Source organism: Petromyzon marinus, unplaced genomic scaffold (genome assembly GCF_048934315.1).
Source record: "Petromyzon marinus isolate PM22_M1 ecotype Great Lakes invasive population unplaced genomic scaffold, UKy_Petmar_22M1.pri1.0 PM_Scaffold_505, whole genome shotgun sequence".
In the NCBI taxonomy this organism is placed as follows: Eukaryota; Metazoa; Chordata; class Hyperoartia; order Petromyzontiformes; family Petromyzontidae; genus Petromyzon; species Petromyzon marinus.
This window is the reverse complement of record NW_027423508.1, coordinates 1-25,672: the sequence shown is the minus strand read 5'-3', so window position 1 is coordinate 25,672 and position 25,672 is coordinate 1. Positions and strand designations below refer to the sequence as shown.

Below are 25,672 nucleotides of genomic sequence, written 5' to 3'. Positions count from 1 at the left end.
AGTGAGTGTCTGAGTGAGTGTCTAAGTGAGTGCCTAAGTGAGTGTCTAAGTGAGTGTCTAAGTGAGTGTCTGAGTGAATGTCTAACTAAGTGAGTGTCTGAGTGAGTGTCTAACTAAGTGAGTGTCTAGTGAGTGTCTAAGTGAGTGTCTAAGTAAGTGAGTGAGTGAGTGTCTAACTAAGTGAGTGTCTGAGTGAGTGTCTAACTAAGTGAGTGTCTAGTGAGTGTCTAAGTGAGTGTCTAACTAAGTGAGTGAGTGTCTAACTAAGTGAGTGTCTAACTAAGTGAGGGAGTGAGTGTCTAAGTGAGTGTCTAACTAAGTGAGTGTCTAACTAAGTGAGTGAGTGTCTAAGTGAGTGTCTGAGTGAGTGTCTGAGTGAGTGTCTAAGTGAGTGTCTAAGTGAGTGAGTGTCTAAGTGAGTGTCTGAGTGAGTGTCTAAGTGAGTGTCTGAGTGAGTGAGTGTCTAAGTGAGTGTCTAAGTGAGTGAGTGTCTAACTAAGTGAGTGTCTAGTGAGTGTCTAACTAAGTGAGTGAGTGAGTGTCTAAGTGAGTGAGTGTCTAAGTGAGTGTCTGAGTGTCTGAGTGAGTGTCTGAGTGAGTGTCTAAGTGAGTGTCTAAGTGAGTGAGTGTCTAAGTGAGTGTCTGAGTGAGTGTCTAAGTGAGTGTCTAAGTGAGTGAGTGTCTAAGTGAGTGTCTGAGTGAGTGTCTAAGTGAGTGTGTAAGTGAGTGAGTGTCTAAGTGAGTGTCTGAGTGAGTGTCTAAGTGAGTGTCTAAGTGAGTGAGTGTCTAAGTGAGTGTCTGAGTGAGTGTCTGAGTGAGTGTCTAACTAAGTGAGTGTCTAAGTGAGTGAGTGTCTGAGTGAGTGAGTGTCTGATTGAGTGTCTAAGTGAGTGTCTGAGTGAGTGTCTAAGTGAGTGTCTAAGTGAGTGAGTGTCTGAGTGAGTGTCTAAGTGAGTGTCTAAGTGAGTGAGTGTCTGAGTGAGTGAGTGTCTGATTGAGTGTCTAAGTGAGTGTCTGAGTGAGTGTCTAAGTGAGTGTCTAAGTGAGTGAGTGTCTGAGTGAGTGTCTAAGTGAGTGTCTAAGTGAGTGAGTGTCTGAGTGAGTGTCTAAGTGAGTGTTTAACTGAGTGAGTGAGTGTCTAAGTGACTGAGTGTCTAAGTGAGTGTCTGAGTGAGTGTCTAAGTGAGTGAGTGTCTAAGTGAGTGTCTGAGTGAGTGTCTAAGTGAGTGAGTGTCTAAGTGAGTGTCTAAGTGAGTGAGTGTCTAAGTGAGTGTCTGAGTGAGTGTCTGAGTGAGTGTCTGAGTGAGTGTCTAAGTGAGTGAGTGTCTAAGTGAGTGTCTAAGTGAGTGTCTAAGCGAGTGTCTAACTGAGTGAGTGTCTAAGTGAGTGTCTAAGCGAGTGTCTAACTGAGTGAGTGTCTGAGTGAGTGTCCCCACCTGCTCAGGACCCAGGGTGGTGACGTTGTTGTTGTTGCTGCTGCTGCGGGCCCTCAGGAGGCTCCCCAGGAGGCCCACGAGCCCAGAGGCCTCCAGCAGCAGAAGGGGGCCTTCTCCCGGCGTGGCCCCCCCTCCAACGGGGCCCAGGGCAACGCGGCGGCCCCGGGCCTCCGCGTTGCACAGCAGGTCACACAGCGTGGACACCGCCGTCCCTGCACACACGCATCAACATCAACAACAACATCAACAACAACATCAATAACATCAACATCAATAACAACATCAACATCAACAACAACAACAACAACATCAACAACAACATCAACATCAACCACAACATCAACAACAACATCAACAACAACAACAACATCATCAACAACAACATCAACAACAACATCAATAACATCAACATCAACATCAATAACAACATCATCATCAACAACAAAAACATCAACAACAACAACAACATCAACAACAACATCAACATCAACCACAACATCAACAACAACAACATCAACAACAACAACATCAACAACAATAACAACATCAACAACATCATCAACATCAACCACAATAACACCATCAACAACAACAACAACATCATCAACAACATCAACAACAACAACAACATCAACAACAACATCAACAACATCATCATCAACAACAACATCAACATCAACAACATCAACAACAACAACAACATCAACATCAACAACATCAACAACAACATCAACAACAACATCAACAACAACAACATCAACAACAACATAACAACAACATCAACAACAACATCAACAACAACAACATCAACATCAACAACATCAACAACATCAACAACCACAACAACAACATCAACAACAACATCAACAACAACATCAACAACATCAACATCAACAACAACAACATCATCAACAACAACAACAACATCAACAACAATAACACCAACAACAACATCAACAACAACATCAACAACAACATCAACAACAACATCAACAACATCATCAACAACTACAACATCAACAACATCAACAACATCAACAACAACATCAACAACAACAACATCAACAACAACAACAACATCAACAACAACAACATCAACAACAACATCAACAACAACAACAACATCAACAACAACATCAATAACAACAACAACATCAACAACAACATCAACAACAACATCAACAACAACATCAACAACAACATCATCAACATCATCAACATCAACATCATCAACAACAACATCAATATCATCATCATCAACATCAACAACAACAACATCAACAACAACATCAACAACATCATCAACAACATCAACAACAACATCAACAACAACAACATCAACAACATCAACAACATCAACAACAACATCAACAACATCATCAACATCATCATCATCAACAACAACAACATCAACAACATCAACAACATCAACAACAACAACATCAACATCAACAACATCATCAACATCAACAACATCATCAACACCAACAACAACAACATCAACAATAACAACATCAACAACAACATCAACATCAACAACATCAACAACATCAACAACAACATCAACAACATCAACAACAACAACATCATCATCAACAACATCAACAATAACAACATCAACAACATCATCAACATCAACAACATCAACAACAACATCAACAACAACAACACCAACAACAACATCAACAATAACAACATCAACAACATCAACAACATCATCAACAACAACATCAACAACAACATCAACAACAACATCAACATCATCATCAACATCAACAACAACAACATCATCATCAACAACAACATCATCAACAACATCAACATCATCATCAACCACAACAACAACATCAATAACATCATCATCATCAACATCAACAACATCAACAACAACATCATCAACATCATCATCAACATCACCCACATCTACAACATCAGTACTACTACAGTACTACTATTAGTAGTACTGGTACTACTAATAGTACTGATACTACTAAATGTACCCACCTGCCTGGGCCCTCAGGAGCTGACCCAGGGCAGGATCTCCCAGTACTACTAATAATGCTACTAATACTACTACTAATAGTACTACTAATAATAGTACTGATACTACTAATAATAGTACTGATACTACTAATAGTACTGATACTAATAATAGTACTGATACTACTAATAATAGTACTGATACTACTAATAATACTACTAATAATAGTACTGATACTACTAATAATACTACTAATAATAGTACTGATACTACTAATAATAGTACTAATAATAGTACTGATACTACTACTAATACTACTAATAATAGTACTGATACTACTAATAATAGTACTGATACTACTAATAATACTACTAATAATAGTACTGATACTACTAATAATACTACTAATAATAGTACTGATACTACTAATAATACTACTAATAATAGTACTGATACTACTAATAATACTACTAATAATAGTACTGATACTACTAATAATACTACTAATAATAGTACTGATACTACTAATAATACTACTAATAATAGTACTGATACTACTAATAATACTACTAATAATAGTACTGATACTACTAATACTACTACTAATAATAGTACTGATACTACTAATAATAGTACTAATAATAGTACTGATACTACTAATAATAGTACTGATACTACTAATAATAGTACTGATAATAGTACTGATACTACTAATAATACTACTAATAATAGTACTGATACTACTAATAATACTACTAATAATAGTACTGATACTACTAATAATACTACTAATAATAGTACTGATACTACTAATAATAGTACTAATAATAGTACTGATACTACTAATAATAGTACTAATAATAGTACTGATACTAATAATACTACTAATAATAGTACTGATACTACTAATAATAGTACTGATACTACTAATAATAGTACTGACACTACTAATAATACTACTAATAATAGTACTGATACTACTAATAATACTACTAATAATAGTACTGATACTACTAATAATACTACTAATAATAGTACTGATACTACTAATAATAGAACTGACACTACTAATAATACTACTAATAATAGTACTGATACTACTACTAATACTACTAATAATAGTACTGATACTACTACTAATAGTACTGATACTACTAATAATAGTACTGACACTACTAATAATACTACTAATAATAGTACTGATACTACTAATAATACTACTAATAATAGTACTGATACTACTAATAATACTAATAATAGTACTGATACTACTAATAATAGTACTGACACTACTAATAATACTACTAATAATAGTACTGATACTACTACTAATACTACTAATAATAGTACTGATACTACTACTAATAGTACTGACACTACTAATAATACTACTAATAATAGTACTGATACTACTACTAATACTACTAATAATAGTACTGATACTACTAATAATAGTACTGATACTACTAATAATAGTACTGACACTACTAATAATACTACTAATAATAGTACTGATACTACTAATAATACTACTAATAATAGTACTGATACTACTAATAATACTACTAATAATAGTACTGATACTACTAATAATAGTACTGACACTACTAATAATACTACTAATAATAGTACTGATACTACTACTAATACTACTAATAATAGTACTGATACTACTAATAATAGTACTGATACTACTAATAATACTACTAATAATAGTACTGATACTACTAAATGTACCCACCTCCCTGGGTGCTCAGGAGCAGGCCCAGGGCGGGATCTCCCAGAATGCCGTTGGCGGCACTCCCCAGTCCCAGCAGGGCGCTGGGGGCGTCGCCCAGGGCGCAGGCCACGCCCACGGGGCCCCGAGCCCCGCCCAGCAGTGACGTCACGGCGCCGGGCGGGGAGCCCAGCGGCTCGCGGGCGCAGAGACTCCACAGCAGGGAGAGGGCGCGGCGGAGGAGACCAACGGCGTCCTGGGGGGGGGGGGGGGGGGTGGGGTGGGTGGGGGAGTGGGGTGGGGTGGGGTGGGGTGGGTGGGGTGGGGTGGGGTGGGGGTGGGGTGGGGTGGGGGTGGGGTGGGGTGGGGTGGGGTGGGGGTGGGGGTGGGGTGGGGTGGGGGTGGGGGTGGGGGTGGGGTGGGGTGGGTGGGGGGGGGGTGGGTGGGGGTGGGGTGGGGTGGGGGTGAGTGGGTGAGTGGGTGGGTGAGTGAGTGGGTGAGTGGGTGGGTGAGTGGGTGAGTGGGTGGGTGAGTGGGTGGGTGAGTGAGTGAGTGGGTGAGTGAGTGGGTGAGTGAGTGAGTGGGTGAGTGAGTGGGTGAGTGAGTGAGTGGGTGAGTGAGTGAGTGGGTGAGTGAGTGGGTGAGTGGGTGGGTGAGTGGGTGAGTGAGTGGGTGAGTGGGTGGGTGAGTGGGTGGGTGAGTGAGTGGGTGAGTGAGTGAGTGGGTGAGTGAGTGAGTGGGTGAGTGAGTGGGTGAGTGAGTGAGTGGGTGAGTGAGTGGGTGGGTGAGTAAGTGGGTGAGTGAGTGAGTGGGTGAGTGAGTGGGTGAGTGAGTGAGTGAGTGGGTGAGTGAGTGGGTGAGTGAGTGGTGAGTGAGTGAGTGAGTGGTGAGTGAGTGGTGAGTGAGTGGTGAGTGAGATGGTGAGTGAGTGAGAGAGATGGTGAGTGAGTGAGTGGGTGAGTGAGTGGTGGGTGAGTGAGTGAGTGAGTGGGTGAGTGAGTGGGTGAGTGAGTGGTGAGTGAGTGAGTGGTGAGTGAGTGGTGAGTGAGTGGTGAGTGAGATGGTGAGTGAGTGAGAGAGATGGTGAGTGAGTGAGTGAGTGGGTGAGTGAGTGGTGGGTGAGTGAGTGAGTGAGTGGGTGAGTGAGTGAGTGGGTGAGTGAGTGGGTGAGTGGGTGAGTGAGTGAGTGGGTGAGTGAGTGAGTGGGTGAGTGAGTGAGTGGGTGAGTGAGTGGGTGGGTGAGTGAGTGGGTGAGTGAGTGAGTGGGTGAGTGAGTGAGTGAGTGGGTGAGTGAGTGAGTGGGTGAGTGAGTGGGTGGGTGAGTGAGTGGGTGAGTGAGTGAGTGGGTGAGTGAGTGGGTGGGTGAGTGAGTGGGTGAGTGAGTGAGTGGGTGAGTGAGTGAGTGGGTGGGTGAGTAAGTGGGTGAGTGAGTGAGTGAGTGGGTGAGTGAGTGGGTGAGTGAGTGGTGAGTGAGTGAGTGAGTGGTGAGTGAGTGGTGAGTGAGTGGGTGAGTGAGTGGTGAGTGAGTGAGTGGGTGAGTGAGTGGTGGGTGAGTGAGTGTGTGAGTGAGTGAGTGAGATGGTGAGTGAGTGAGTGAGATGGTGAGTGAGTGAGTGAGATGGTGAGTGAGTGGTGAGTGAGTGGTGAGTGAGTGGTGAGTAATTCACCTTCCTAACACGACTGCCGTGAGAAGTGAGTTGATGAAGGAGCTGCACCAGGAAGACTATCAACTCCGGCTCCAGCTCACTCGCTACATCACCACCACCATCAACATCAACAACATCAACAACATCAACAACATCAACATCATCAACATCAACATCACCATCAACATCATCATCAACAACACCATCAACATCATCATCACCACCATCAACTCTGGCTCCAGCTCACTCGCTACATCACCACCACCATCAACATCAACAACATCAACATCATCAACATCATCAACATCAACATCACCATCAACATCATCATCAACAACACCATCAACATCATCATCACCACCATCAACTCCGGCTCCAGCTCACTCGCTACATCACCACCACCATCAACATCAACAACATCAACATCATCATCAACAACACCATCACCACCACCATCAACATCACCATCAACATCACCACCACCATCAACATCACCATCAAAATCAACATCACCATCATCACACTACACACTACACTACTATACACTACACTACTATACACTACACTACTATACACTACACTACTATACACTACACTACTATACACTACACTATACACTACACTACTATACACTTACACTATACTACTATACACTACTATACACTACACTACTATACACTATGCTATTATACACTACACTATACACTACACTACTATACACTATACTACTATACACTACACTACTATACACTATACTATACACTATACACTTACACTATACACTACTACACTACTATACACTACACTATACACCACTATATTATACACTACACTATACACTACACTACTATACACTATACACTACACTACTATACACTACATTATACACTACACTATACACTACTATACACTACACTACTATACAATACACTATACACTACTACACTATACACTACACTATACACTACTACACTATACAACTACACACTACTATACACTATACACTACTATACACTACACACTACACTACTATACACTACACTATACACTACACTATACACTACACTATACACTACACTACTATACACTACACTACTATACACTATACACTACACTACACTGTACACTACACTGTACCCTACTGTACACTGCACTGTACTAGCCACTGTACCCAGGTCAGCGTAAAGTGCTGAGTAGTTGAGAAGCAGCTCCAGAGACTCCTCCAACGCTGAGATGGACGCTGAGCCAAGCGCTGAGCCAGCCGCTGAGCCAGCCGCTGAGCCAGCCGCTGAGCCAGCCGCTGAGCCAAGCCCTGAGCCAATCGCTGAGCCAGCCGCTGAGCCAGCCGCTGAGCCAGCCGCTGAGCCAGCCGCTGAGCCAGCCGCTGAGCCAAGCCCTGAGCCAATCGCTGAGCCAGCCGCTGAGCCAGCCGCTGAGCCAGCCGCTGAGCCAGCCGCTGAGCCAGCCGCTGAGCCAGCCGCTGAGCCAAGCCCTGAGCCAATCGCTGAGCCAGCCGCTGAGCCAGCCGCTGAGCCAGCCGCTGAGCCAGCCGCTGAGCCAAGCGCTGAGCCAGCCGCTGAGCCAAGCCCTGAGCCAATCGCTGAGCCAAGCGGATGGCTCACAGCCTGCATCAACTTGAGCAGAGACTCTGAGGGGGGTGAGACACAGAGAGTGAGTCACAGTGAGTCAGTGAGTCAGTGAGTGCGAGTCAGTGAGAGTGAGTGAGTCACAGTGAGTGAGTCACAGTGAGTGAGTGAGTGAGTCAGTGAGTCAGTGAGTCAGTGAGTGAGTCAGTGAGAGTGAGTGAGTGAGTCACAGTGAGTGAGTGAGTGAGTCACAGTGAGTCAGTGAGTCACAGTGAGTCAGTCAGTGAGTCAGTGAGTCAGTCAGAGTGAGTCAGTGAGTCAGTGAGTCAGTGAGTGTGAGTGAGTCAGTCACAGTGAGTCAGTGAGTCACAGTGAGTGAGTCACAGTGAGTGAGTGAGTGAGCGAGTCAGTCACAGTGAGTCAGTCACAGTGAGTCAGTGAGTCAGTCAGTGAGTCAGTCACAGTGAGTCAGTCACAGTGAGTCAGTCACAGTGAGTCAGTCACAGTGAGTCAGTCATAGTGAGTGAGTCACAGTGAGTGAGTGAGTGAGCGAGTCAGTCACAGTGAGTCAGTCACAGTGAGTCAGTGAGTCAGTGAGTCAGTCACAGTGAGTCAGTCACAGTGAGTCAGTCACAGTGAGTCAGTCACAGTGAGTCAGTGAGTCAGTGAGTCAGTCACAGTGAGTCAGTCACAGTGAGTCAGTCACAGTGAGTCAGTCACAGTGATTCAGTCATAGTGAGTGAGTCAGTCAGTGAGTCAGTGAGTCAGTCACAGTGAGTCAGTCACAGTGAGTCAGTCACAGTGAGTGAGTGAGTCAGTCACAGTGAGTGAGACACAGTGAGTCAGTCACAGTGAGTCAGTGAGTGAGTGAGACACAGTGAGTGAGTCACAGTGAGTCAGTCACAGTGAGTCAGTCACAGTGAGTCAGTCACAGTGAGTCAGTGAGTGAGTCAGTCACAGTGAGTCAGTCAGAGTGAGTCAGTGAGTCAGTCACAGTGAGTCAGTCACAGTGAGTCAGTGAGTCAGTCACAGTGAGTCAGTCACAGTGAGTCAGTCACAGTGAGTCAGTCACAGTGAGTCAGTGAGTGAGTCAGTCAGTGAGTCAGTCACAGTGAGACAGTCACAGTGAGTCAGTCACAGTGAGTCGGTCACAGTGAGTCAGTGAGTCAGTCAGTGAGTCAGTCACAGTGAGTCAGTCAGTGAGTCAGTCACAGTGAGTCAATCACAGTGAGTCAGTCACAGTGAGTCAGTGAGTCAGTCAGTGAGTCAGTCACAGTGAGTCAGTCAGTGAGTCAGTCACAGTGAGTCAATCACAGTGAGTCAGTCACAGTCAGTCACAGTGAGTCAGTCACAGTGAGTCAGTCACAGTGAGTCAGTCACAGTGAGTCAGTCACAGTGAGTCAGTCACAGTGAGTCAGTCACAGTGAGTCAGTCACAGTGAGTCAGTGAGTCAGTCACAGTGAGTCAGTCACAGTGAGTCAGTCACAGTGAGTCAGTCAGAGTGAGTGAGTCAGAGTGAGTCAGTGAGTCAGTCACAGTGAGTGAGTGAGTCAGTCACAGTGAGTGAGTCACAGTGAGTCAGTCAGTGAGTCAGTGAGTCAGTCAGTGAGTCAGTGAGTCAGTCACAGTGAGTCAGTCACAATGAGTCAGTCACAGTGAGTGAGTCACAGTGAGTCAGTGAGTCAGTGAGTCAGTCAGTGAGTCAGTCACAGTGAGTCAGTCACAGTGAGTCAGTCAGTGAGTCAGTCACAGTGAGTCAGTCACAGTAAGTCAGTCAGTGAGTCAGTCACAGTGAGTCAGTCACAGTGAGTGAGTCACAGTGAGTCAGTCACAGTGAGTCAGTCACAGTGAGTCAGTCGCAGTGAGTCAGAGTGAGTGAGTGAGCGAGTCAGTCACAGTGAGTCACAGTGAGTCAGAGTGAGTGAGTGAGTCACAGTCAGTCACAGTGAGTCACAGTGAGTGAGTGAGTGAGTCAGTCACAGTGAGTCAGTCACAGTGAGTCAGTCAGTGAGTCAGTCACAGTGAGTGAGTCACAGTGAGTCACAGTGAGTCAGTCACAGTGAGTCAGTCACAGTGAGTCAGTGAGTCAGTCAGTGAGTCAGTCACAGTGAGTCAGTCACAGTGAGTCAGTCACAGTGAGTCAGTCAGTGAGTCAGTCACAGTGAGTGAGTCACAGTGAGTCACAGTGAGTCAGTGAGTCAGTCACAGTGAGTCAGTCACAGTGAGTCAGTCAGTGAGTCAGTCACAGTGAGTGAGTCACAGTGAGTCACAGTGAGTCAGTGAGTCAGTCACAGTGAGTCAGTCACAGTGAGTCAGTCACAGTGAGTGAGTCAGTCACAGTGAGTCACAGTGAGTCAGTGAGTCAGTCACAGTGAGTCAGTCACAGTGAGTGAGTCAGTCACAGTGAGTCACAGTGAGTCAGTGAGTCAGTCACAGTGAGTCAGTCAGAGTGAGTCAGTGAGTCAGTCAGAGTGAGTCAGTCACAGTGAGTCAGTCACAGTGAGTCAGTGAGTCAGTCACAGTGAGTCAGTCAGAGTGAGTCAGTGAGTCAGTCACAGTCAGTCAGTCACAGTGAGTCAGTCACAGTGAGTCAGTCACAGTGAGTCAGTCAGTGAGTCAGTCACAGTGAGTCAGTCACAGTGAGTGAGTGAGTCAGTCACAGTGAGTCAGTCACAGTGAGTCAGACACAGTGAGTCAGTCACAGTGAGTCAGTCACAGTGAGTCAGTCACAGTGAGTCAGTCACAGTGAGTGAGTGAGTCAGAGTGAGTCAGTCAGAGTGAGTCAGTCACAGTGAGTCAGTCACAGTGAGTCAGTCAGAGTGAGTCAGTCACAGTGAGTCAGTCACAGTGAGTCAGTCACAGTGAGTCAGTCACAGTGAGTCAGTCACAGTGAGTCAGTCACAGTGAGTCAGTCACAGTGAGTCACAGTGAGTGAGTCACAGTGAGTCAGTGAGTGAGTGAGTCAGAGTGAGTCAGTCACAGTGAGTCAGAGTGAGTGAGTCAGAGTGAGTCAGTCACAGTGAGTGAGTGAGTCAGTCACAGTGAGTCAGTGAGTCACAGTGAGTGAGTCAGAGTGAGTCAGACTGAGTCAGAGTGAGTCAGGTGACTCACCGGGACCACGTTCCTGCAGGAAGATCCGTGTGAGTGAGCGAGTCAGTCACAGTGAGTCAGTCACAGTGAGTCAGTGAGTCACAGTGAGTGAGTCAGAGTGAGTGAGTGAGTGAGTCAGAGTGAGTCAGAGTGAGTGAGTGAGTGAGTCAGAGTGAGTCAGAGTGAGTGAGTGAGTCACAGTGAGTGAGCGAGTCAGTCACAGTGAGTCAGAGTGAGTGAGTCACAGTGAGTCACAGTGAGTCACAGTGAGTGAGTGAGTCAGTGAGTGAGTCAGAGTGAGTCAGGTGACTCACCAGGACCACGTTCCTGCAGGAAGATCCGTGTGAGTGAGCGAGCCAGTCACAGTGAGTCAGTCACAGTGAGTCAGTCACAGTGAGTCAGTCACAGTGAGTCAGTCACAGTGAGTCACAGTGAGTCAGTCACAGTGAGTGAGTCACAGTGAGTGAGTGAGTGAGTCACAGTGAGTCAGTCACAGTGAGTCACAGTGAGTCAGTGAGTCAGTCACAGTGAGTCAGTCACAGTGAGTCAGTCACAGTGAGTCAGTCACAGTGAGTCAGTCACAGTGAGTCAGTGAGTCACACTGAGTGAGTCAGAGTGAGTGAGTCAGGTGACTCACCAGGACCACGTTCCTGCAGGAAGATCCGTGTGAGTGAGCGAGTCAGTCACAGTGAGTCAGAGTGAGTCACAGTGAGTGAGTGAGTCAGAGTGAGTCAGTGAGTGAGTCAGACTGAGTCAGGTGACTCACCCGGACCACGTTCCTGCAGGAAGATCCGTGTGAGTGAGCGAGCCAGTCACAGTGAGTCAGTCACAGTGAGTCAGTCACAGTGAGTCAGTCACAGTGAGTCACACTGAGTGAGTCAGAGTGAGTGAGTCAGGTGACTCACCCGGACCACGTTCTTGCAGGAAGATCCGTGTGAGTGAGCGAGCCAGTCACAGTGAGTCAGTCACAGTGAGTCAGAGTGAGTCAGTGAGTGAGTCAGAGTGAGTCAGGTGACTCACCAGGACCACGTTCTTGCAGGAAGATCCGTGTGAGTGAGCGAGTCAGTCACAGTGAGTCAGTGAGTCACACTGAGTGAGTGAGTGAGTCACAGTGAGTCAGAGTGAGTCAGTGAGTGAGTGAGTGAGTCAGGTGACTCACCAGGACCACGTTCTTGCAGGAAGATCCGTGTGAGTGAGCGAGTCAGTCACAGTGAGTCAGTGAGTCACACTGAGTGAGTCAGAGTGAGTGAGTCAGGTGACTCACCCGGACCACGTTCCTGCAGGAAGATCCGTGTGAGTGAGCGAGCCAGTCACAGTGAGTCAGTCACAGTGAGTCAGAGTGAGTCAGTGAGTGAGTCAGTGAGTGAGTCAGAGTGAGTCAGGTGACTCACCGGGACCACGTTCTTGCAGGAAGATCCGTGTGAGTGAGCGAGTCAGTCACAGTGAGTCAGTGAGTCAGTCACAGTGAGTCAGTGAGTCACACTGAGTGAGTCAGAGTGAGTCAGAGTGAGTCAGGTGACTCACCGGGACCACGTTCTTGCAGGAAGATCCGTGTGAGTGAGCGAGTCAGTCACAGTGAGTCAGTGAGTCAGTCACAGTGAGTCAGTGAGTCACACTGAGTGAGTCAGAGTGAGTCAGAGTGAGTCAGGTGACTCACCGGGACCACGTTCTTGCAGGAAGATCCGTGTGAGTGAGCGAGTCAGTCACAGTGAGTCAGTGAGTCACACTGAGTGAGTCAGAGTGAGTCAGAGTGAGTCAGGTGACTCACCGGGACCACGCTCTTGCAGGAAGATCCGTGTGAGTGAGCGAGTCAGTCACAGTGAGTCAGTGAGTCAGTCACAGTGAGTCAGTGAGTCACACTGAGTGAGTCAGAGTGAGTCAGAGTGAGTCAGGTGACTCACCGGGACCACGTTCTTGCAGGAAGATCCGTGTGAGTGAGCGAGTCAGTCACAGTGAGTCAGTGAGTCACACTGAGTGAGTCAGAGTGAGTCAGGTGACTCACCGGGACCACGTTCTTGCAGGAAGATCCGTGTGAGTGAGCGAGCCAGTCACAGTGAGTCAGTCACAGTGAGTCAGTCACAGTGAGTCAGTGAGTCAGTCACAGTGAGTCAGAGTGGGTGAGTGAGTCAGTGAGTCAGGTGACTCACCAGGACCACGCTCTTGCAGGAAGATCCGTGTGAGTGAGCGAGTCAGTCACAGTGAGTCAGTGAGTCACACTGAGTGAGTCAGAGTGAGTGAGTCAGAGTGAGTCAGGTGACTCACCAGGACCACGCTCTTGCAGGAAGATCCGTGTGAGTGAGCGAGCCAGTCACAGTGAGTCAGTCACAGTGAGTCAGTCACAGTGAGTGAGTGAGTGAGTCAGTGAGTGAGTCAGAGTGAGTCAGGTGACTCACCGGGACCACGTTCCTGCAGGAAGATCCGTGTGAGTGAGCGAGTCAGTCACAGTGAGTCAGTCACAGTGAGTCAGTCACAGTGAGTCAGTCACAGTGAGTCAGTGAGTGAGTGAGTGAGTCAGTGAGTGAGTCAGACTGAGTCAGGTGACTCACCGGGACCACGCTCTTGCAGGAAGATCCGTGTGAGTGAGCGAGCCACATCAGGCGACAGGAAGTCCGGACGCTGGGTACAGCGTAGCAGTGGAGAGAGCACGGACGGGCTGGGGGAGAGAGACACGGGGAGAGAGACACGGGGAGAGAGACACGGGGAGAGACACGGGGAGAGAGACACGGGGAGAGACACGGTGAGAGAGAGACACGGGGAGAGAGACACGGGGAGAGAGACACGGGGAGAGAGACACGGGGATAGAGAGACACGGGGAGAGAGACACGGGGAGAGAGAGACACGGGGAGAGAGACGGTGAGAGAGAGACACGGGGAGAGAGACACGGGGAGAGAGACACGGGGAGAGAGACGGTGAGAGAGAGACACGGGGAGAGAGACACGGGGAGAGACACGGGGAGAGAGACACGGGGAGAGAGCCACGGGGAGTGACACGGGGAGAGAGAGAGACACGGGAAGAGAGACACGGTGAGAGACATGGGGAGAGACACGGAGAGAGACACGGGGAGAGAGACACGGGGAGAGAGACACGGGGAGAGACACGGTGAGAGACACGGGGAGACACGGGGAGAGAGAGAGACACGGTGAGAGACACGGGGAGAGAGACGGGGAGAGACACGGGGAGAGAGACACGGTGAGAGAGACACGGTGAGAGAGAGACACGGGGGGAGAGACACGGTGAGTGAGAGAGACACGGTGAGAGACACGGGGAGAGAGAGACGGTGAGAGACACGGGGAGAGAGACACAGTGAGAGAGAGAGACACGGAGAGAGAGACACGGTGAGAGAGAGAGAGACACGGGGAGAGAGACACGGGGAGAGAGACACGGCGAGAGAGAAACAGGGGGAGAGAGACACGGGGAGAGAGACACGGGGAGAGACACGGGGAGAGAGACACGGTGAGAGACACGGGGAGAGAGACACGGGGAGAGAGACACGGGGAGAGACACGGTGAGAGACACGGGGAGACATGGGGAGAGAGAGAGACACGGTGAGAGACACGGGGAGAGAGACGGGGAGAGACACGGGGAGAGAGACACGGGGAGAGAGACACGGTGAGAGAGAGACACGGGGGGAGAGACACGGTGAGTGAGAGAGACACGGTGAGAGACACGGGGAGAGAGAGACGGTGAGAGACACGGGGAGAGAGACACGGTGAGAGAGAGAGACACGGAGAGAGAGACACGGTGAGAGAGAGAGAGACACGGGGAGAGAGAGACACGGGGGGAGAGACACGGGGAGAGAGACACGGGGAGAGAGAGAGACACGGGGAGAGAGACACGGGGGGAGAGACACGGGGAGAGAGACACGGGGAGAGACACGGTGAGAGAGACACGGGGAGAGAGACACGGGGAGAGAGAGACACGAGGAGAGAGACACACGGAGAGAGAGACACGGAGAGAGACGCAGAGAGAGACACGGGGAGAGAGACACGGGGAGAGAGACACGGGGAGAGACACGGGGAGAGAGAGACACGGGGAGAGAGACACCGAGAGAGAGACACGGGGAGAGATACACGGGGAGAGAGACACGGGGAGAGAGACACGGGGAGAGAGAGACACGGGGAGAGAGAGACACGGGGAGAGAGACACCGAGAGAGAGACACGGGGAGAGATACACGGGGAGAGAGACACGGGGAGAGAGACACGGGGAGAGAGAGACACGGGGAGAGAGACACGGTAAGAGAGACACCGAGAGAGAGAGACACGGGGAGAGAGACACCGAGAGAGAGACACGGGGAGAGAGACACGGGGGGAGAGACACGGGGAGAGAGACACGGGGGGAGAGACACGGGGAGAGAGAGACACGGGGAGAGACACGGGGGGAGAGACACGGGGAGAGAGAGACACGGGGAGAGACACGGGGGGAGAGACACGGGGGGAGAGACACGGGGAGAGAGAGACACGGGGAGAGACACGGGGGGAGAGACACGGGGAGAGAGAGACACGGGGAGAGACACGGGGGGAGAGACACGGGGGGAGAGACACGGGGAGAGAGACACGGGGAGAGAGACACGGGGAGAGAGACACGGGGAGAGAGACACGGGGAGAGAGAGACACGGGGAGAGAGACACGGGGAGAGAGACACGGGGAGAGAGACACGGGGAGAGAGACACGGGGAGAGAGACACGGGGAGAGAGACACGGGGAGAGAGACACGGTGAGAGAGACACGGGGAGAGAGAGACACGGGGAGAGAGACACGGGGAGAGAGACACGGGGAGAGAGACACGGGGAGAGAGAGACACGGGGTGAGAGAAGCTCCACTCTCTGTCTCTGTGTGTGTCTGTGTGTGTGTCTCTGTGTGTGTGTCTCTGTGTGTGTCTGTGTGTGTGTCTCTGTGTGTGTTTCTGTGTGTGTCTCTGTGTGTGTGTCTGTGTATGTGTCTCTGTGTGTGTCTGTGTGTGTGTCTCTGTGTGTGTTTCTGTGTGTGTCTCTGTGTGTGTGTCTGTGTATGTGTCTCTGTTTGTCTCTCTGTGTCTCTCTGTGTCTCTGTGTCTCTGTGTGTCTCTGTGTGAGTGTCTCTGTATGTGGTGGGGAGCGATAGTGTAGCGGTTAGCGCTACGCTGCGCTATGAACCTGGCGACCCGGGTTCGATTCCCGCTCACGGCCAACACCAGTGACGATTATCTGAACCGGTCCCGGGCCTCCCCTAGGTCGACTCAGCCTCAAATGAGTACCTGGTGTAGCGGTGTGTAAACATCGCCACTGGGGATACAAAGGCGGTCGGGCGTGGTGCTGGCCACCCACCCCCTCGTGTACCGTTCCGGCCTTCATAGGTGCTCGCTAACAGCACTTGCCCCTACAGTCTGTTAAGGCTATATGGGGGATCTTTGTCTTTGTTGTCTCTGTGTGTGTCTCTGTGTGTGTCTGTGTGTGTCTCTGTGTGTCTCTGTGTGTCTCTGCATGTGTGTGTCTCTGTGTGTGTCTGTGTGTGTCTCTGTGTGTCTCTGTGTGTGTCTGTGTGTCTCTATGTGTGTGTCTGTGTGTCTGTATGTCTCTGTGTCTCCCTGTGTGTCTCTGTGTGTCTGTGTGTGTGTTTGTGCGTCTGTGTGTGTCTGTGTGTGGGTGTCTGTGTGTGTGTCTGTGTGTGTGTCTGTGTGTTTCTGTGTGTCTGTGTCTCTGCGTGTGTCTCTGTGTGTCTGTGTGTGTGTCTGTGTGTGTGTCTGTGAGTGTCTCTGTGTGTGTCTCTGTGTGTGTCTCTGTGTGTGTCTGTGTCTCTGTGTGTGTCTCTGCGTGTGTCTCTGTGTGTGTCTCTGTGTGTGTCTGTGTCTCTGTGTCTCTGTGTGTATCTGTGTCTCTGTGTCTGTGTGTCTCTGTGTCTGTCTCTGTGTGTCTCTGTGTCTCTGTGTCTCTGTGTGTCTATGTGTGTCTCTGTGTATCTGTGTCTCTGTGTCTGTGTGTATCTGTGTGTCTGTGTCTCTGTGTCTCTGTGTGTGTGTCTGTGTGTGTCTCTGTGTGTCTGTGTGTGTCTCTGTGTCTCTGTGTCTGTGTGTCTCTGTGTCTGTGTGTGTGTCTCTGTGTGTCTCTGTGTGTCTCTGTGTGTGTCACTGTGTCTCTGTGTCTCTGTGTTTCTGTGTCTCTGTGTATCTCTGTGTGTCTCTGTGTGTGTGTCTCTGTGTGTCTCTGTGTGTCTCTGTGTGTGAGTGTGTCTCTGTGTCTCTGTGTGTCTCTGTGTGTCTCCGTGTGTGTCTCTGTGTGTGTCTTTGTGTGTCTCTGTGTCTCTGTGTCTGTGTGTGTCTCTGTGTGTCTGTGTCTCTGTGTCTCTGTGTGTGTCTCTGTGTCTCTGTGTGTGTCCCTGTGTCTCTGTGTGTGTCTCTGTGTCTCTGTGTCTCTGTGTCTCTGTGTGTGTCTCTGTGTGTGTCTCTGTGCGTATCTGTGTCTCTGTGTCTGTGTGTCTCTGTGTCTGTCTCTGTGTGTCTCTGTGTCTCTGTGTGTCTATGTGTGTCTCTGTGTCTGTGTGTATCTGTGTGTCTGTGTCTCTGTGTCTTTGTGTGTGTGTCTGTGTGTGTCTCTGTGTCTCTGTGTGTGTCTCTGTGTCTCTGTGTCTGTGTGTCTCTGTGTCTGTGTGTGTGTCTCTGTGTGTCTCTGTGTGTCTCTGTGTGTGTCACTGTGTCTCTGTGTCTCTGTGTTTCTGTGTCTCTGTGTATCTCTGTGTGTGTGTCTCTGTGTGTCTCTGTGTGTCTCTGTGTGTGAGTGTGTCTCTGTGTCTCTGTGTGTCTCTGTGTGTCTCTGTGTGTGTCTCTGTGTGTGTCTTTGTGTGTCTCTGTGTCTCTGTGTGTCTGTGTCTCTGTGTCTCTGTGTGTGTCTCTGTGTCTCTGTGTGTCTCTGTGTCTCTGTGTCTCTGTGTGTGTCTCTGTGTCTTTGTGTGTCTCTGTGTCTCTGTGTCTCTGTGTGTGTCTCTGTGTCTCTGTGTGTGTTTCTGTGTCTCTGTGTCTCTGTGTGTGTCTCTCTGTCTCTGTGTGTGTCTCTGTGTGTCTGTGTGTCTCTGTGTCTCTGTGTCTCTGTGTGTGTCTCTGTGTCTCTGTGTGTGTCTCTGTGTGTGTCTCTGTGTGTCTGTGTGTGTCTCTGTGTCTCTGTGTCTCTGTGTCTGTGTGTCTCTGTGTCTATCTGTGTGTGTCTCTGTGTGTGTCTCTGTGTGTGTCTCTGTGTCTCTGTGTCTATGTGTGTCTCTGTGTCTCTGTGTGTCTCTGTGTCTATCTGTGTGTGTCTCTGTGTGTGTCTCTGTGTGTGTCTCTGTGTCTCTGTGTCTCTGTGTGTGTCTCTGTGTGTGTCTCTGTGTGTGTCTCTCTGTGTCTCTGTGTGTCTCTGTGTGTCTCTGTGTGTGTCTCTGTGTGTCTCTGTGTCTCTGTGTCTCTGTGTGTGTCTCTGTGTGTGTCTCTGTGTCTCTGTGTGTATCTGTGTCTCTGTGTGTCTCTGTGTGTCTCTGTGTGTGTCTCTCTGTGTCTCTGTGTGTCTCTGTGTGTCTCTGTGTGTGTGTCTGTGTGTGTGTCTGTGTGTGTGTGTCTGTGTGTGTGTCTGTGTGTCTGTGTCTCTGTGTGTCTCTGTGTCTCTGTGTCTCTGTGTGTGTGTCTCTGTGTGTGTCTCTGTGTCTCTGTGTGTGTCTCTGTATCTCTGTGTCTCTGTGTGTCTCTGTGTCTCTGTGTCTCTGTGTGTGTGTCTCTGTGTGTGTCTCTGTGTCTCTGTGTGTGTCTCTGTGTCTCTGTGTCTCTGTGTCTCTCACCTCAGGCTCTCTCTCAGCTGTCTCAGGAGACCTCTAGTCATCTCTGTGTGTGTCTCTGTGTGTGTCTCTGTGTCTCTGTGTCTCTGTGTGTGTCTCTGTGTCTCTGTGTCTCTGTGTGTCTCTGTGTCTCTGTGTCTATCTGTATCTCTGTGTCTCTGTGTCTCTCACCTCAGGCTCTCTCTCAGCTGTCTCAGGAGACCTCTAGTCATCTCTGTGTGTGTCTCTGTGTGTGTCTCTGTGTCTCTGTGTCTCTGTGTGTGTCTCTGTGTCTCTGTGTCTCTGTGTGTCTCTGTGTCTCTGTGTCTATCTGTATCTCTGTGTCTCTGTGTCTCTCACCTCAGGCTCTCTCTCAGCTGTCTCAGGAGACCTCTAGTCATCTCTGTGTGTGTCTCTGTGTGTGTCTCTGTGTCTCTGTGTCTCTGTGTGTGTCTCTGTGTCTCTGTGTCTCTGTGTGTCTCTGTGTCTCTGTGTCTATCTGTATCTCTGTGTCTCTGTGTCTCTCACCTCAGGCTCTCTCTCAGCTGTCTCAGGAGACCTCTAGTCATCTCTGTGTGTGTCTCTGTGTGTGTCTCTGTGTCTCTGTGTCTCTGTGTCTCTGTGTCTCTCACCTCAGGCTCTCTCTCAGCTGTCTCAGGAGACCTCTAGTCATCTCTGCTTTGTCGTCTGCACACCTCTACACAGACAAACACAGTTAGACACACACAGAGACACATAGACACACACAGTTAGACACACAGATAGACATAGACACACACAGATAGACACACACACAGATAGACACACACAGATAGACACTCACAGATAGACACTCACAAATAGACACTCACAGAGACACACAGATAGACACTCCCAGATAGACACTCACAGATAGACACTCACACAGACACACAGATAGACACACAGAGACACACACAGAGACACACACAGACATACAGATAGACACACAGACACACAGATAGACACACACACAGACACAGAGAAACACAGACACACAGACACACAGTTAGACACACACAGACACACAGTTAGATACACACAGACACACAGATAGACACACACAGAGACACACAGATAGACACACACAGACACACAGACACACACAGAGACACACAGACACACAGATAGACACACACAGACACAGAGACACACAGATAGACACACACACAGACACAGAGGCACACACAGACACACAGACACAGAGACACACAGAGACACACAGATAGACACACACAGACACACAGATAGACACACACACACAGAGACACACAGATAGACACACACACAGACACACAGACACACACAGAGACACACAGACACGCAGATAGACACACACAGACACAGATAGACACACAGACACACACAGAGACACACAGTCACACAGAGAGACACACAGATAGACACGCAGACACAGTCACACAGACACAGAGACACACAGACAGACACACAGACACACAGACAACCACAGACACACACACAGAGACACACACAGACACACAGAGACACACACAGACACAGAGACACACAGACACACAGACACACACACAGAGACACACACAGACACAGAGACACACAAACAGACACACAGACACACAAACAGACACACAGACACACAGACACACAGAGATACACACAGAGAAAGACAGAGACACACAGAGACAGACAGAGACAGACAGAGACACACAACACACAGACACACAGACACACACACAGAGACACACACAGACACACAGAGACACACACAGACACACACACACAGACACACAGACACACAGAGACACACACAGAGACAGAGACACACACAGAGACAGACAGAGACAGAGAGACAGAGAGACAGGCGGTGTCTCACCGTTGCCCAGTGTTTGTCTTCGTCTTGAGTCGCACTCAGAACCACTGGGGGAGAGACACAGAGACAGAGACAGTCAGACAGAGACAGAGACAGAGAGACAGAGACACAGAGACACAGAGACACAGAGACACAGAGACAGTCAGACAGAGACAGAGAGACAGAGACACAGAGACAGTCAGACAGAGACAGAGACAGAGAGACAGAGACACAGAGACACAGAGACACAGAGACAGTCAGACAGAGAGAGACAGAGACACAGAGACAGTCAGACAGAGAGAGACAGAGACACAGAGACACAGAGACAGTCAGTCAGAGACAGAGACACAGAGACAGTCAGACAGAGAGAGACAGAGACACAGAGACAGTCAGACAGAGAGAGACAGAGACACAGAGACACAGAGACAGTCAGTCAGAGACAGAGACACAGAGACAGTCAGACAGAGACAGAGAGACAGAGACACAGAGACAGTCAGACAGAGACAGAGACAGAGAGACAGAGACAGAGACACAGAGACACAGAGACAGTCAGACAGAGACAGAGAGACAGAGACACAGAGACAGTCAGACAGAGACACAGAGACACAGAGACAGAGACACAGAGACAGTCAGACAGAGACAGAGAGACAGAGACACAGAGACAGTCAGACAGAGAGAGACAGAGACACAGAGACAGTCAGACAGAGAGAGACAGAGACACAGAGACACAGAGACAGTCAGTCAGAGACAGAGAGACAGAGACAGAGAGACACAGAGACAGTCAGACAGAGACAGAGAGACAGAGACACAGAGACAGTCAGACAAAGACACAGAGACACAGAGACAGAGACACAGAGAGACAGAGACAGTCAGACAGAGAGAGACAGAGACACAGAGACAGTCAGACAGAGACAGAGAGACAGAGACACAGAGACAGTCAGACAGAGACACAGAGACACAGAGACACAGAGACAGTCAGACAGAGACACAGAGACACAGAGACAGAGACACAGAGACAGTCAGACAGAGAGAGACAGAGACACAGAGACACAGAGACAGTCAGACAGAGAGAGACAGAGACACAGAGACACAGAGACAGTTAGACAGAGAGAGACAGAGACACAGAGACAGTCAGTCAGAGAGACAAAGACACAGGGACAGAGACACAGAGACACAGAGACAGTCAAACAGAGAGACAGAGACACAAAGACAGTCAGACAGAGACAGAGAGACAGAGAAAGAGAGACACAGAGACACAGAGACACAGGGAGACACAGAGACACAGAGAGACAGAGACAGAGAGACACAGAGACACAGAGACAGAGAGACACAGAGACAGAGAGACAGAGAGACACAGAGACAGAGAGACACAGAGACAGAGAGACACAGAGACACAGAGACAAAGAGACACAGAGACAGAGAGACACAGAGACACAGAGACAGAGAGACACAGAGACAGAGAGACACAGAGAGACAGAGAGACACAGAGACACAGAGAGACAGAGACACAGAGACACAGAGAGACAGAGACAGAGAGACACAGAGACACAGAGACAGAGAGACACAGAGACACAGAGACAGAGAGACAGAGACACAGAGACAGAGATAGAGACAGAGAGAGACAGAGACACAGAGAGACAGAGACACAGAGACACAGAAAGAGAGACACAGAGGGTCTCTATGAGGTCTCTGTGGGTCTCTATGGGTCTCTATGAGGTCTCTATGGGTCTCTATGGGTCTCTATGAGGTCTCTATGGGGTCTCTATGAGGTCTCTGTGGGTCTCTATGAGGTCTCTATGGGTATCTATGGGGTCTCTATGAGGTCTCTATGAGGTCTCTATGGGTCTCTATGAGGTCTCTATGAGGTCTCTATGGGTCTCTATGGGGTCTCTATGGGTCTCTATGGGTCTCTATGAGGTCTCTATGAGGTCTCTATGGGGTCTCTATGAGGTCTCTGTGGGTCTCTATGAGGTCTCTATGAGGTCTCTATGAGGTCTCTATGGGGTCTCTATGAGGTCTCTATGGGTCTCTATGAGGTCTCTATGAGGTCTCTATGGGTCTCTATGGAGTCTCTATGAGGTCTCTATGAGGTCTCTATGGGTCTCTATGAGGTCTCTATGAGGTCTCTATGGGTCTCTATGGAGTCTCTATGAGGTCTCTATGGGTCTCTATGGGGTCTCTATGAGGTCTCTATGAGGTCTCTATGAGGTCTCTATGGGGTCTGTGTGCGTACCAGGCGCGGTGCATGATGGGTGGGACAGCGGTTGTGCTGCTGCTGCTGCCGCTACTTGTGCAGCTATGAGGTCGTGAGCCCCACGGTGACGCTCCAGGACACCGGGCAACAGTCGATCCGCTCCGTGGGAAAAGTCTCGCAGGGACCACAGCACACAGAGAGACACCCGCAGCACAGACACAGCCACCTGCAGACACACACAGAGACACAGAGACACACATAGACACATAGACACACTTACACAGAGACACATAGACACACACACACACATAGACACACAGACACAGAGACTTACACAGAAACACACAGCACACAGAGAGACACCCGCAGCACACACACAGCCACCTGCAGACACACACAGAGACACACAGACACACATAGAGACACACACAGATACACACAGAGACACACAGACACACATAGAGACACACAGACACACATAGAGACACACAGACACACATACACACAGACAGACACACATAGACTAACACAGAGACACACACAGACACATAGACACACAGAGACACACATAGAGACACACAGAGACACATAGACACACACAGAGACACACAAACACACAGAGACTTACACAGAGACACATAGACAGAGACACACACACAGATACACACACACAAAGACACATAGAGACACACACAGACACATAGACTTACACAGAGACACACACAGAATCACACACACACAGAGACACACATAGACTTACACAGAGACACACATAGACACACACAGACACACACACAGACACACACAGAGACACACAGACACACACATAGACACACACAGAGACACACAGAGACTTACACAGAGACACACACAGACACACATAAAGACACACAGACACACATAGACAAACACAGAGACACACAGACACACATAGACACACACAGAGACACAGAGACACACCTAGAGACACACATACAGACACACACAGAGACACACACAGAGACACACACAGAGACACACAGAGAGACACACATAGACACGTACAGAAACACAGACAGAAACACACAGACACACACAGAGACACGCAGACACACACACACAGAGACACAGACACACACACAGAGACACATAGACACACACAGAGACACACACACACAGAGACACACACAGAGACACACAGAGACACAGAGACACACATAGACTTACACAGAGACACACACATAGACACACACAGGCACCTGCAGACACACACAGAGACACATAGAGACACACAGAGACACACACACACAGACACACACAGACACACACACACACAGACACACACAGAGACACATAGAGACACATAGAGACACACAGAGACACACACACACAGACACACAGAGACACACACAGACACACACTCACAGACACACACACACACAGACACACACAGAGACACAGACAGACACACACACAGACACACACACAGAGACACATACAGACACACACAGAGACACATAGACTTACACAGAGACACACACAGAGACACACACACACAGAGACAAACACAGACACACAGAGACACAGACACACACAGAGACACAGAGACACACAGACACACACAGACATACACAGAGACACACACAGAGACACAGACCGACACACACAGAGACACATACAGACACACACAGAGACACACACAGACACACACAGACACATACAGAGACACACAGACACACAGAGACACACAGAGACACATAGAGACACACACACAGAGACACACACACAGAGACACACACACAGAGACACACACAAAGACACATAGAGACACACACAGACACATGGACTTACACAGAGACACACACACACAAAGACACACACACAGACACATAGACACACACAGACACACATAGACACACACAGAGACACACACAGACACACAGAGACACGTAGAGACACACACAGAGACACACACAGAGACACACACTGAGACACATAGACACACACAGACACACACAGAGACACACAGAGACACATAGAGACACACACAGAGACACAGAGACACACACAGAGACACACACAGAGACACATACAGTCACAGAGACACACACAGACACACATAGACACATAGAGACACACAGAGACACATAGACCCATAGATACACTTACACAGAGACACACAGACACACAAAGAGACCCACAGACTCACCACACAGAGACCCACAGACTCACTACACGGAGACCCACAGACTCACCACACAGAGACCCACAGACTCACCACACAGAGACCCACAGACTCACCACACAGAGACCCATAGACTCACCACACAGAGACCCACAGACTCACCACACAGAGACCCACAGACTCACCAAATAGAGACCCATAGACTCACACAGAGACCCACAGACTCACCACACAGAGACCCACAGACTCACCACACAGAGA

At 48.8% G+C, this 25,672-nt stretch overlaps 1 protein-coding gene across 3 annotated transcripts in view; it reads right to left on the bottom strand.

Moving 5' to 3' along the window:
- LOC142923438 (uncharacterized) overlaps positions 1 to 23,667 on the bottom strand; it is a 50,297-nt gene extending 26,630 nt beyond the window's left edge. The window contains exons 1-9 of one of the 3 annotated variants that reach the window (XM_076064531.1): positions 23,287 to 23,667; positions 21,078 to 21,121; positions 19,840 to 19,904; positions 14,003 to 14,109; positions 8,389 to 8,428; positions 7,952 to 8,304; positions 6,802 to 6,884; positions 5,159 to 5,390; positions 1,437 to 1,648 (exon numbers count right to left, since the gene is read on the bottom strand). In XM_076064531.1, the coding sequence (XP_075920646.1) occupies positions 1,437 to 1,648; positions 5,159 to 5,390; positions 6,802 to 6,884; positions 7,952 to 8,304; positions 8,389 to 8,428; positions 14,003 to 14,109; positions 19,840 to 19,904; positions 21,078 to 21,121; positions 23,287 to 23,665 (1,515 nt within the window). In that variant the 5' untranslated portion in view covers positions 23,666 to 23,667. Of the gene's footprint in view, positions 1 to 1,436; positions 1,649 to 5,158; positions 5,391 to 6,801; positions 6,885 to 7,951; positions 8,429 to 12,476; positions 12,539 to 14,002; positions 14,110 to 19,231; positions 19,810 to 19,839; positions 19,905 to 21,077; positions 21,122 to 23,286 lie in introns of those variants that run through there. The other 2 variants (XM_076064532.1, XM_076064533.1) reach the window with 2 other exon arrangements.
- Between the last annotated feature and the right edge of the window lie 2,005 nt (positions 23,668 to 25,672).